This window comes from Brachyhypopomus gauderio, chromosome 5 (assembly GCF_052324685.1).
Source record: "Brachyhypopomus gauderio isolate BG-103 chromosome 5, BGAUD_0.2, whole genome shotgun sequence".
NCBI classification, from domain to species: domain Eukaryota; kingdom Metazoa; phylum Chordata; class Actinopteri; order Gymnotiformes; family Hypopomidae; genus Brachyhypopomus; species Brachyhypopomus gauderio.
The window spans coordinates 13,083,982-13,098,052 of record NC_135215.1 but is presented as its reverse complement, the minus strand read 5'-3'; the positions used below and the strand labels follow the sequence as shown (position 1 = coordinate 13,098,052).

General features: G+C 43.1%; 1 protein-coding gene across 1 annotated transcript in view; it reads right to left on the bottom strand.

The window, feature by feature from the left end:
- trpc7b (transient receptor potential cation channel, subfamily C, member 7b) overlaps nt 1–14,071 on the bottom strand; it is a 55,090-nt gene that overhangs the window by 22,469 nt on the left and 18,550 nt on the right. The window contains exons 4-6 of the mRNA XM_077005811.1: nt 12,555–12,719; nt 9,980–10,196; nt 5,165–5,398 (exon numbers count right to left, since the gene is read on the bottom strand). Of these exons, the coding sequence (XP_076861926.1) occupies nt 5,165–5,398; nt 9,980–10,196; nt 12,555–12,719 (616 nt within the window). The remainder of the gene's footprint in view (nt 1–5,164; nt 5,399–9,979; nt 10,197–12,554; nt 12,720–14,071) is intronic.

The window sequence follows — 14,071 nt, the reverse complement described above, 5'->3', positions numbered from 1 at the left end:
AATTATATCTCCTGAATTTCTGTGACATTACGTGTACCGTATACATCCTGTGTGTGGGGCGCAGGAATAATGGGTGTCTATGTAGGTCCTTAAACTTTTGGCAGGGACACACCTACTTTTATTCGTAGCCTATCAGTATAGTTAATTATTTTTCCACTTATGTGATTGGATTATATTCGATGATTAGCATTCTGAGATTGGGAAGATTTAACTTTAAATTTCAAGTTGGCACTTCTGTTAGCCTAGTATAGGTTACTGAGGCTACAGTTCACATGGGCTGATCAAATATAGACAACAGAAGATTGGAAAAGCATTTCCTGGTGTGATGAGTCTGGATTTCTGCTGCAACATTCAGATGGTAGGGTCAGAATTTGGAATAAACAACATAGCATGGATCCATCCTGATTGGGATCAAGGGTTCAGGCTACTGGTTGTGGTGTACTGGTGTGGGGGATATTTATTCCCAACTTTGGGCCCCTTAATATGGTCTGAGGATCATTTAAACCCCACAGCCTCCCTGAGAATTGTTGCTGACTATGCTTACGCATTCATGACTATGGCATACCAATCTTCTGATAGCTAATCCAGGAGGATAACATGCCATGTCTCAAAGCTCAAATCATCTCAGACTAGTTTCTTGAACATGACAATGAGTTCACTTATTTCAAATGGCCTCCATGGTCACCAGATCTCAATCCAGTAGATCCAACTTTGGGATACGGAGCAATGGAAGATTTGCATTATGGATGTGTAGCTGACAGATCTGGAGTATCTAAGTGATGCTGTCATGTCAGTATGGACTAAAATTTGTCTTGAGGAGTGTTTCCAGCACCTCGTTGAACCGATATCATCTATGCCATGAAGAATTAAGGCAGGTCTTAAGGAAAAAGAGGGCAAGGGGTATGTAACATAGTGACCAGTGTGTGTGTGTGTGTGTATGGGGTTCTAAAATTCATATGTCATTATATATATAAGAAAATATATGTATAGAGCACTTTGGATGGTTACTACCAGAATGTAACATGAGGGGCAGACATTGAGGGCTGCTACAAGTTTCTTGGAATCCCACGGGCAAATATGAATCATGAAGAGGTCACAAGGCCAAATATCTACACAGAGTGAGGGCTGAGAATTCAGCTGAATGGGAAGAACACCTACACTCTACCAGTCATCAAATACCCCTCTGGTATAATAAGATTACCAAAGAATGAGATATAAATCACTGACATCAAAACAAGGAAACTGCTCGTAATACACAGGGAGTTCCATCCAAAAGGGGATAGGGAGATGGGGGGATGGGGGGATGGGGGGAGGGCAGGATTATTGAGCATTAGGGCCACTACCCAGGATGAAATATCCAAGATCTAGGAGTAAGCCAGGAAAATGGTCCCAAGTGGTGAGGTGGTTAGTGAGTAGCTCAGACATCAGAAACCCAGGGTGGATGGGAAAGAGGAGGAAGGTTCCAACGTGGGAAGATAAATGCCTGCACAGTATGTACCACTGGCAAATAGTGGCTGATATGAAGAAGTCCTACCTGTGGCTGGAAAAGGCTGGATTGAAAGACAGCACGGAGACACTAATCATGGCAGCACAGGAACAAGCTCTCGAAACAAAATCAATAGAGGTTGGGATCTACAATACCAGGTGGAATATAAGATATTAGCTGTGCATAGATGCCCCTGAGATCCAGTACATACGAGCAGGATATACAGAGTATACCGAAACATCTGTGCTAGGTATAGGCTGGATGTTCTGAGGTCAAAGTGGGACAGACTCCCACAAGGTGGAAGAGAATCACAGAACTAAGAACCTGTGGGACGTCTAGATGCAAACTGAGCAATTGGTAATGGATAACCAATGGGACACAGCACTGATAGACAAACATCAGAAGAGGGCTGCAGTGGACAAACATCAGTGACATCAGATCTCCGGAACAACATCTAACATCTGGCAGCATCTCTGTCCAGAAGAGGACAGTCCTGGGAACAGCCAAGATACGGGACCCTCAAGTAGAAAACCTGAGCTCTGAGCTCAGGAAAGAAGAGACAAGTGTGCACTTTATGCAGGAAGGAGTTCGCTTATCACAGGAGCACTTCCACCCTTTGTTACCACCTCAACGCAAAACATGTTTTGTAAATAAATACAAAATAATAAATGTATTCCTAGTAAGAGCAAACAGTGTTGCCAGTCAACACTCGACCACATGTTGGGGTTCAAATTAAGAAACAAAATGTCAAAGTCCACGTCAGACAAATTGACCAATTCACTGGCGACATGGATTGATGTGGACTGTAGACCGCTCTCTGTGCTCGAAGATAAAGGCTTACAAGAAGCGCTGCAAATTGCGTCAGCTGATGCAAGTTACGAACTGCCGTCCAGGAAGACAATGTCGAAGAAAATCCGGCAGCTGTATGATGAGAAAACAGAAGTAAAACAGGTTATTGTTAGCAAACAGAGGTCCAGTGATCCCCAGTCAGAGCCACATTTGTGGCACTTTTCACAATAACCTGTTTTACTTCCCTTTTGGGTGGAAGTGCTCCTGTGACTTTGTTGTTAGCAATAAGAATTATCTTGGTGTGACAGCTCATATTATAGATGATGAATGGAAGATCCAGTCATTTGCTTTGAGCATGCAGAAGACCACTTCTAGGCACTATGGAGATGCCTGTGCAGAGGACTTTATAGCTGTGGCAGAGGCCTGGGAAATTAAAGAAAAAGTCTACCATCTACCATTCTTATTGTTCCAATATCCTGAGCAAAACTCTCAAAATTAAACAACATTTTTGGTCAGAATTTCCAGCATTCTGAAAACTGTTTGCTGTTTTCTGCACTCATCTATTGGTCTGTGTAGTAGACTGGTGGAAAAATAAACAAGATGTTGAAGTTTATGCTTATGTTCATTGATTCATCATTCAAATTTAAATTAATAATTCTCATGTTAAATATTGAAATGCAATTAATTTCGATTAATTAATTAGATTAATTTTTTAATGGAGTTCCACCCCAATAAATATATACACTATATTCCCAAAAGTATTCATTCACCTTCCTTGACTCACATATTAGTGGCATTCCATTCCTAATCCATAGGGTTCAATATGACGTTGGTCCACTTTTTGCAGCTAGAACAGCTTCAACTCTTTGGGGAAGGCTGTCCACAAGGTTTAGGAGTGTGTTTATGGGGTTTTTGACCATTCTTCTAGAAGCGCATTTGTGAGATCACATACTGATGTTGGATGAGAAGGCCTGGCTCTCAGTCTCCACTCTAATTCATCCCAAAGGTGTTCTGTTGGGCTGAGGTCAGACCTCTGTGTAGGCCAGTCAAGTTCATTCACATCAGACTCTGTCATCCATGTCTTTATGGACCTTGCTTTGTGCACTGGTGCATAGTCATGTTGGAAGAGGAAGGGGCCAGCTTCAAACTGTTCCTACAAAGTTGAAAGCATGAAATTGTCCAAAATGTCTTGGCATGCTGAAGCATTCAGACTTGCTTTCACTGGAACTAAGGGGCCAAGCCCCTGAAAAACAACCTGAAAAACAACCCCACACCATAATCCCCCCTCCACCAAACTTTACACTTGGCACAATGCAGTCAGACAAGTACCGTTTTCCTGGCAACCACCAGACCCAGACTCGTCCATCAGATTGCCAGACGGAGAAGCATGATTCATCACTCCAGAGAACACATATCCACTGCTCTAGAGTCCAGTGACGGCGTGCTTTACACCACTGCATCCGCCACTTTGCATTGCACTTGGTGTGTATGGCTTGGATGCAGCTGCTTGACCATGGAAACCCATTCCATGAAACTCTCTGCACACTGTTCTTGAGCTTATCCAACTCCGTCAGTTTACGTGGTCTACCACATCGTGGCTGAGTTGTTGTCTTCCACAGCTGACTACTACAGCTGATAGTTTGACCCATTCTTTCACAAATGTTTGTAAAAACAGTCTGCATGCCTAGGTGCTTAAGTTTATACACCTGATTCCAATCATTTGGATGGGTGAGTGAATCCTTTTGACAATATAGTATATACATATATATATATATATATATATAAAACATTTCAGTCTTTCAGTCTCTCTGTCCCTTATAGTGGCCTCTCTGCTGGTTTTCGAGTTGTGCAGTGATGCATGTCATTACCAGTTTGCACCAGTAGATAGCAGCATTGATAACTTGTACAGGGAGACAGTCAAGCATACTATAGTATGATTATATATGCTTATAACAAACTATAGTGAGATCTGGATTTTGTATTCATTTCCTTATCACTGGATGGTGTAGGACATCTGTTCTATACTAGTACTGCAGAATCTGTATCTGAAATTAAGTGAGCTATAATTCATGCTTAGGTAAAGTCATTCTTATCTCACAGGCAAGATGAACAGGGAGAATTCAGACTGCAATTCTTACAAATTCAAAGTTAATCTACGTATACCAGCATGTTAGGCTGAACCTGCGGTTTGAAGCTTTGTACCAATGAGTTAGCAGAGAGCTAGATAATGAGTCCGTGAAAGATTACTTTCAGTCGTAGCTGTGAGTGCCATGTTATTGCTGTTCATTAAGTCTTGAGGATATCTTGCTTTTGAATAAACGGATGAGTCATCAGTGAATGTACCTGGAGCTCTAACTGAGTCTTTGTTATTGCTTTGAAGCGCAAGAGTCTCATGCTTAAACACAGCAATATAACTTGACTGATTGCAAGCGTGCTGCTCTATTGTCAAGGCTAAACTAAGATGTTAAGTAAGAAATACAGCGATCCATCCCATAATACATATCCTGCATGCTAACTACCCCCAGGGACCGAAGTGGAACCTCGAGAAGGGGGTGCATACTTGTTATTTCTGCTTATACAGAGTTGTCAGCAAGGCATAGAGACAGACAGGCATAGAGACAAACAGGCGTAGAGACGGACAGGCGTAGAGACGGACAGGCGTAGACACAGACAGGCATAGACACAGACAGGCATAGACACAATTTACAGTCTGAGGAGATCAAAATAATATAAACAAATTGCAGCTTCTTCATAAATCTGTGGTAGATTACAGTGATGTGAGAATACATTAAAGTGAGGTAAATACACAGTATATCACTGGAAATGGTTATAGTGAACTATACTAGGCTTCCAAGTGCCGCTACAGGAACAAGCTGGTGGATCACTCACCATACGTGAAGTAGGCAACATCGGCGGGCAGGGAGGCATTGCTGAGGTCGTGGTTGGGCACATGGAGGTCGACATATAGTTGTGCCTTTGAAGCTTTCAGGAAGGCCATGAGACGAGCTGTGAAGGACGCCACAAAGATGGACAGCATGCCAAAGTCTAGAACATTCCATAGGTGCAGGACGTACTCCCGTGGACCATCAGACCAAATCTCCTTACACTCAGACCATATCATACCTGAAAAAGAGATCAGAAAAAGATACATCACAAAACGCACACACACATACACACACACACCAAATTACACTAATCATACCAATTAAAGCAGTTAAACCAATTCCAATAAATGCACACATATACTAAATACTACTGTGCTTCAAAGGTAATTTTACACACACACGTTGCCTCAAAACACAGAGATATAAACTGTGCTTAAACATACATACCAGTAAATTACTGTAATTGTGGAATTTACTAGACCTCCAAGTGGTATAAAAGGAACAACCTGCAACCACAGTGTGTAAAAAACACATGGAAACACATTCACACTTACGGAAGGGTGTAAATTATGTCAGTGACATATTGCACAGGATCTATCCTACGCAAAACCATGTGGACATCTGAGCATTACGCCATCATGAGCTTGCTGGACGCCCCATTCCAAACCCCCAACCCAAACCCCCATCCTAAACCCCAACCCAAACCCCCAACCCAAACCCCCAACCCAAACCCCCATCCCCATGAGCCTTCACACGTTCTGGGGGAGGATTTCTGCAGGATTGTGGAGTGTTGCTGTGGAAATGATGATGGGTGAGAAGGCCACTGTGTGCAGACCCCTCATCAAACTCATCAAAGCACAGCAGACATGTTGGAACAGGAAAGGACTTTCCCTGCAGCCCCTACACTGCAAGCATGTCACTGTGTAAAAAGCTTTTATTTAGGACAATTCCTGGCTGGAAGACAAGGAGACAAAACTAAAAAAACACACTTAACACAGGTAGCAACAACATAATTAAATCAAAGAGACGCCATGAATACAGATGCAAGGATGGCTGTAACAATAAAGGGGTAAGTAGAAAATTACAACACAATGACAGGAAGTCTATATGCCTATATATATATATATATATATATATATATGCCTATATATATATATATATATATATATGCCTATATATATATATATATATATATATATATATATATATATATATATATATATATATATATATATATACACACACACACAGTATATATATATATATATATATATATATATATATATATATATATATATAACTCAACATTCTCACTCATTCATCCTCATGCACCACAGCAGGAGTTGCCTATTGCATTACTTGCAAGAGGCGTAATCAGCATTACATGGAGAAACCAAGAGAAGACTTGGACCATCAGGATTAAGGGGGTGTCATTTCCAGTGTCAAGGCATTTTAAGACTAATGGATATTGTATTAATGACATATCTGTTTGCAAAAGCATTTGTTGCTATAGCAGCAATGAAATTAGGGAATTCAAAGAAAAAGAACTGATCTACATTCTTGGAACTTTAGAACCTCATGGAATGAATGTGATGATTTACATCCACTTTTTCATGTATATACTGGTTCCTCCTCCTATTAAATCAGAAGCACCTTGCTTGCACAGCTGATGAAGGACCTCTGTCCTAAACGTCCTGTTTCTCTGGAAACTTTGTGTACAATTTGTGAATCAGAAACAAAAACAAAAGCCACACAGACGAATCAGAAACAAAAACAATAGCCACACAGACGAATCAGAAACAAAAACAAAAGCCACACAGACGAATCAGAAACAAAAACAGAAACAAAAACAAAAGCCACACAGACGAATCAGAAACAAAAACAAAAGCCACACAGACGAATCAGAAACAAAAGCATGCAGTGCTGGGGCCATGGGAACTGCAGTGCCGGAGGGGGGAGACCATGATGAATATCTTGTGTACGGTAATATGTACATTAACCCTCACTGGAACTGAGGGCCTTATCGCCAACCCTGACGACCAGCTCCAAAACATTATCCCTCCTCCACTTAACTGGGCTGTTGGTGTTATGTACTGTTATGAACTGGGCTGTTGGTGTTATGTACTGTTATGAACTGGGCTGTTGGTGTTATGTACTGTTATGAACTGGGCTGTTGGTGTTATGTACTGTTATGAACTGGGCTGTTGGTGTTATGTACTGTTATGAACTGGGCTGTTGGTGTTATGTACTGTTATGAACTGGGCTGTTGGTGTTATGTACTGTTATGAACTGGGCTGTTGGTGTTATGTATTCCAGTGGGTTGCTTTCTCCTCCCGTCCTCTACACCCAGATTTGTACTAGCTGAATTATGGGCTAGCAGAATGATTCATCACTCCAAAGAACAAGTTCCCATTGCTCCAGAGTCCAGTGGTAGTGTGCTTTACACCTCTCCAGCTGAGGGCTGTGCGTCCTTCTGATGGTGTAGCTTCCAGAAGGTTCTGGAGCTTCACAGTGTGGGATGTAACAGAGGAGTTATGTGCTCCTTTCAGTGATTGGCTGCTGAAGTGTGAGAATGTGTTGGTATGGTCTGACACATCATGGCCGAGCTGTCGGTGATCTTAGATAGAGCAGCAGAGCAGAACGTTCATGAAGTGACATGTGGAAAAGGTGACAGACTTTATTCTATGATAGTTCCTGAGTCCCAGTGTTGATCCAAATGCCCCATTCTACTGCCAATGTTTGACTACAGAGAGTGCATGGCTGTGTGCTTGATTTCATACACCTTGTGACGAAAGTAGAGAAAAGAAAAGATGGTTTGCGAATATGAAATTTATCTACATGGTTTCCCAGTCAAAACATGAGGGATAGTGTTTCATGTATTTTAACACCATGCACCTTTCCCTTCATCAGCTCAGATTAGCACACAGGCTACAACCATTCACGTACCAGCTCTTCACCAAAGTACTCCTCTCTCTCTCTGTCCCTCTAATTCCCACTGTATCTCTAACTCTCTGGCTGTCTCTCTGTCTCCCCCCCCCTCTCTCTCTCTCTCTCTCTAGCTACCCATGTCCATGCACATGTGCATCATGTTATGTTGGAAATCTTTACAACCTAATAGCAGTGGCTGTGGCTAAAACACACCTGACCTCAATAGACTGAAAGGGTGTCCACATTCTTTTGAGCATATAGTGTGCAATCTGAATCACATCTCCTGCAACAATTTGTGTGCTGGTATGAGAGTCTCACACACACACACACACACACACACACACACACACACACACACACACACACACACACACACACACACACACACACACACACACACACACACACACACACACACACACACACACACACACCTCAGTGTCTGTTGGTAATAGCACCAAAGATGGAATAAGGGTGGAACTGTGTCATTACAGACAGACACACACAAACATATAATACCAGGATAAAAGTGAGGAATGAAAAAAGTCACAGGTAGAAAGGTGATTAGATGAGAGAAAGAGATAGACAGAGACAGTAAGAAAGAGACAGAGGGAGAGGGAATGAAAGAGGGGAAGAGAGAGAGAGAAGAGCAAAAGGAAAACTAGTGGTGAGGTATTAACGCCCCTGACCCACTCCTACCAGCCCTCCATCTATTGCTTTTAGTCCTTTATTCTTCCACTCAACACTGTCTGAATTCACCCAGATTCTTCAGCAGAAGTTCCAAAATCTCAGGATCACATATAAGCAGGACCGTCATTGCACAATTCCTAAAGCCTCTTCCTACATATAACCCTAATCTCTTCCTACATATAACCCTAACTTCTTCCTACATGTACCCTAATCTCTTCCTACATATAACCCTACACAGTAAAATTGACAGAGTCGTTTTTGACTTCTCATAGATATGTATTGGTCCCGCCCCACACAGAGTAAATTCAACTCTGCTCCGAGTGTCAATTATTCAGAGTTAAATCTACTCTATATACCTTATAGAAATATATAGAAGTCATAACTTCTTCCTACATGTACCCTAATCTATTCCTACATATAACCCTAATCTCTTCCTACATATAACCCTAACCTCTTTCTACATATAACCCTAACCTCTTCCTACGTATAACCCTAACCTCTTCCTACATATAACCCTAACCTCTTCCTACATATAACCCTAACCTCTTCCTACATATAACCCTAACCTCTTCCTACATGTACCCTAATCTCGTTCTACATGTACCCTAATCTCGTTCTACATGTACCCTAACTACAGTTGGGTTGTTGTTATTACTCTGTACAAGTGTGAGTGTCCTCACTCATTCATTTGTCCTCCCAGTAGCTGGATTAATGCGGTGCAGGTTGGTGTAGACAGGTGTGGGGCTGCCTGTCCTTGCCATGAGCAAGAAAGGTGATGGACTGGAATGATCCTTGAACCCTTATCTACTGAACCTGGAATGTCCCAGCTGCAACTTCTTCTGGGAAGCACTGGAGATCAGTCTTAGTGTCTAGATCAGTCTGTTAGATTAATGTTTTAAAATTATTTATAAAAATCACTCTTTTGCAGCCTCTGCTTTAACCTCTGTAACAACATACAGTCAACACAGCTGATGAGAACTATACCATCCTCATGTGTGCCTATATCCCATAAGCTTCTCTATATTAGGGAGAAACGTTAATATGCATGTACTAGCTTGAAACTGTTGATTGCAAGACCTTTTTGACATCATATTTGAGAATATTAGTAATCAATGCCTTTGTTACAATACAAAGTAAGTTCAAAACGACTCTGGAGAACACACCACATCCTTGCCATCTCCCAGCATGCATCAGTGCTTACCCAGCACCCATTTCATGATGAGGAGCTCTGTCCAAGAGAACTGCGTAGTCTTGACCCTGAAGACTTGGCGAGGGTGGTCTGTGATGGTCTCATTGGGAAGATTCTTCACCCCTTCGAAGCGGTCAGATGCGTTCAGAACCAGCAGCCCCAGGAAAATGGTGAAGGAGACAGCATGGGCCACAAACTTCATGAAGGGGCTCCTCAGAATCTGGCCCAGCTAGGGGCAGGTACCCAGAGGAGGAGTAGGGGAATAGGGGCGGGCACACAGGGGGAGTAGTTTAATGGGGTGGGCACAGAAGGGAAGTGGTTTAATGGGGCGGGCACAGAGGAGGAGTGGTTTAATGGGGCGGGCACAAAGGAGGAGTGGTTTAATGGGGCGGGCACAGAGGAGTGGTTTAATGGGGCGGGCACAGAGGAGTGGTTTAATGGGGCGGGCACAGAGGAGGAGTGGTTTAATGGGGCGGGCACAGAGGAGGAGTGGTTTAATGGGGCAGGCACAGAGGAGGAGTGGTTTAATGGGGTGGGCACAGAGGAGTGGTTTAATGGGGCGGGCACAGAGGAGTGGTTTAATGGGGCGGGCACAGAGGAGGAGTGGTTTAATGGGGTGGGCACAGAAGGGGAGTAGTATAATGGGGTGGGAACATAAGGGGAGGTGTTTAATGGGACAGACTCAGAGGGGGAGTGGTTTAATGGGACAGGCGGAATTAGGGTGGCACACAGGATGAGTGACAGAATGAATGGAAGAAGAAATATAAAAATGGAATATATATGATATGAATGATTACATGATATAAATGATTATATGATATATGTTTCCTTATATATGATAAAGGAAGAAAAGCAGCATATATTGCATTTATCTAGAACATCATTTTTACAGCAACTGGACAAAATGTGTTTAGAAAACTGAATGAACAGTATGGTGTAAAGTGCAATTTAGAAATCTGTGTACAGAAGTGTGTTTGTGTATGGCAAAGTGTAAGTTACTTGTTCTATTATTCTGAAAAAGATGACAAATGGCCTCACACATACATGCACAAACCAACACATATACAAAACCCTCCTTGAAGCGATTTCAATTAAATTGAACTGGAAATGCCACTGAGACACACACACAAACACAAACAATCTATGATCTCGCACTGTTGATTGCTTCTGGCATGTAGTCAACCATTTATTTTTCATTGCCACGTAAACAAGCCTATCAATAAAGCCAGCAAGGTCTGTGTATGTGTTGATCTATGTATGCCTGCTCTACTTTGCTGCAGATACCAGAGGTTTGTGCAATCAGCAGGCATTTGGAACATCTCGACTGGGTCATCACACCTGGCAGCACAGCAGCCAGTAGAATCAGTGTCGTTTCTCTCTCCAGCACAAAGCGTAACTGGTCCTGTTCCTACAGTAGGCTGGTTTGATTTGGCTCAGTGACTGATTACTGGCTCTGGGATTACAGAAAGCTGAGATGGCATCATGCCATCACTCCCAGTGTCTTCAGGGATTTCGTTCCTCATGTAGCACTTGGGCTGTTGCATGATCCTGTCTGGTGGTGTTCTCGTCTGTGTTGTGTCTGCTCTGTTCTTGTCTGGTGGTGTTCTCGTCTGTGCTGTGTCTGCTCTGTTCTTGTCTGGTGGTGTTCTCGTCTGTGCTGTGTCTGCTCTGTTCTTGTCTGGTGGTGTTCTCGTCTGTGCTGTGTCTGCTCTGTTCTTGTCTGGTGGTGTTCTCGTCTGTGCTGTGTCTGCTCTGTTCTTGTCTGGTGGTGTTCTTGTCTGTGCTGTGTCTGCTCTGTTCTTGTCTGGTGGTGTTCTTGTCTGTGTTGTGTCTGCTCTGTTCTTGTCTGGTGGTGTTCTCGTCTGTGCTGTGTCTGCTCTGTTCTTGTCTGGTGGTGTTCTCGTCTGTGTTGTGTCTGCTCTGTTCTTGTCTGGTGGTGTTCTCGTCTGTGCTGTGTCTGCTCTGTTCTTGTCTGGTGGTGTTCTTGTCTGTGTTGTGTCTGCTCTGTTCTTTTCTGGTGGTGTTCTCTGGTGGTGTTGTGTCTGCTCTGTTCTTGTCTGGTGGTGTTCTCGTCTGTCCTGTGTCTGCTCTGTCCTTGTCTGGTGGTGTTCTCGTCTGTGCCGTGTCTGCTCTGTTCTTGTCTGGTGGTGTTCTCTGGTGGTGTTGTGTCTGCTCTGTTCTTGTCTGGTGGTGTTCTCTGGTGGTGTTCAGGCCTGCTCTGAAACCTTGTCATCTCTCTCTCTCTCTCTCTCTCTCTCTCTCTCTATAACCCCCTATATTTCTCTCTCTCTTTGCATCTTTAAATCTCTCTCACAATTGAGACAGAGACAAGGAATATGCCATAATGAAATGTAATTGTGGAAAATGTTTCTCTCGGCGAATGCACACACACACACACACACACACACACACACACACACACACACACACACACACTTGTAGACAGCACTCCAAATGATTGGGCTTTTAGGGAATAACACAATTAATCTGATATTAGTGTGTGTGTGTGTGTGTGTGTGTGTGTGTGTGTGTGTGTGTGTGTGTGTGTGTGTGTGTGTGTGTGTGTGTGTGTGTGTGTGTTTGGTACCTTGCTGCAGGGCACAATCCAGTATGCTATGGCCAGGAAGGGGAGTCCTACAGTCACACCCAGCACAGTCAGGCACTTCACCCCTACAGACTGCTGCCTCAGACCAGACAAATTCTCATACCACAGTGTTAACAACTGCTGCTGGCAGTTAGGGTGTGCTACAAACTAGAGAGAGAGAGAGAGAGAGAGAGAGAGAGAGAGAGAGAGTGAGAGAGAGAGAGAGAGAGAGAGAGAGAGAGAGGGGGGGCAGAGAGACATTTAAAGTTATTTTAGAGTGTGTGGGCATGCACAAACACATACATACACACACAAAGAATAATGTGACATACTATGGTCTAATGTATTAAACCTTTAGCACTATGTTTCCAGTCCAAAACCCTCTTAACAAACTGTAATGTTTCTAACTGGCATATGAACCTAATCTCTCACTTTATGCACATTTAAATAGAAATCAGAAGCAGGACACATTTAACCACATGCAGACACAATGGCATGGAAAGATCTCTTTAGATCTTGGTGCAGGTTCCTGCTATTGGAAAGAGTGAGCACAAAGGAATCTTAATAACACTCAGATCAGAGACGAACTGAACTGAGTTCAGATGTAATTGCACTCTTTTAAATCACACACTTGATAACAGGTCTTCCAACACTAACACTACGCCTAACTCTAATCAGTTTACGCAAAGCATTTTGGGTAGAAGACTTACTAATTAGGACCTCCATCCTGAACTCATGAGTGTCTTCTATGCCAGTTATTTCACTGCATATAAAGTTCCCTTGTAATTCTATGAAGGAGTGTTCTTTCTGCCCACTCATGCACACACAGTGCCTGAAGCATGTATGTGAAAAAATATATAGAGGCATTTTGTCATTTATATACAGTACACCAGGCACTATGTGTGTGCGTGTGAGAGATCGGTACATTAGTGCTCAGTCTATAGTCTCATAATCCACAAGCTGAAAAGGGAGAAATTAAGACCTGTTGCTGTATACTTGCAGTAGCATCTATCCATCCATCCATCCATCCATCCATCCATCCATCCATCACCACACAATGGGACGATAAAGACAGGCAGACAGACCCCTCCCGACACACATACACTCACTAATGGACATATGGGCATCTTCTCATGCCTGCGCCTAGTGACTCATGATCCTTTGAACGTTGGAAGAACTGAGCTACTGCCCTGCATACTTCAAGCTGAGTCTGCCCTGTTTGGACATGCTCCATGTAATGCTGATGTCAAAATGGATGCATAACCCTAAGGTCACCCTAACCCTGCACCTGGTTGCCACAGTAACAGCCCCCTAATCTAAGAGCTCTGATTGGGTGCTGATGATAATGACAATGTTGCTGGCCATCTTGCCACCCTCCTCCAGAATAGTACAGCACTTAGCATTCACATCGCATCTTCCCTCTCTCTCTATCTCTTTCTTTCTCTCTCTCCTGTGTGCACATAAACAAATACACATGCACGCATGCGCGCACGCACAAACACACACACACACACACACTC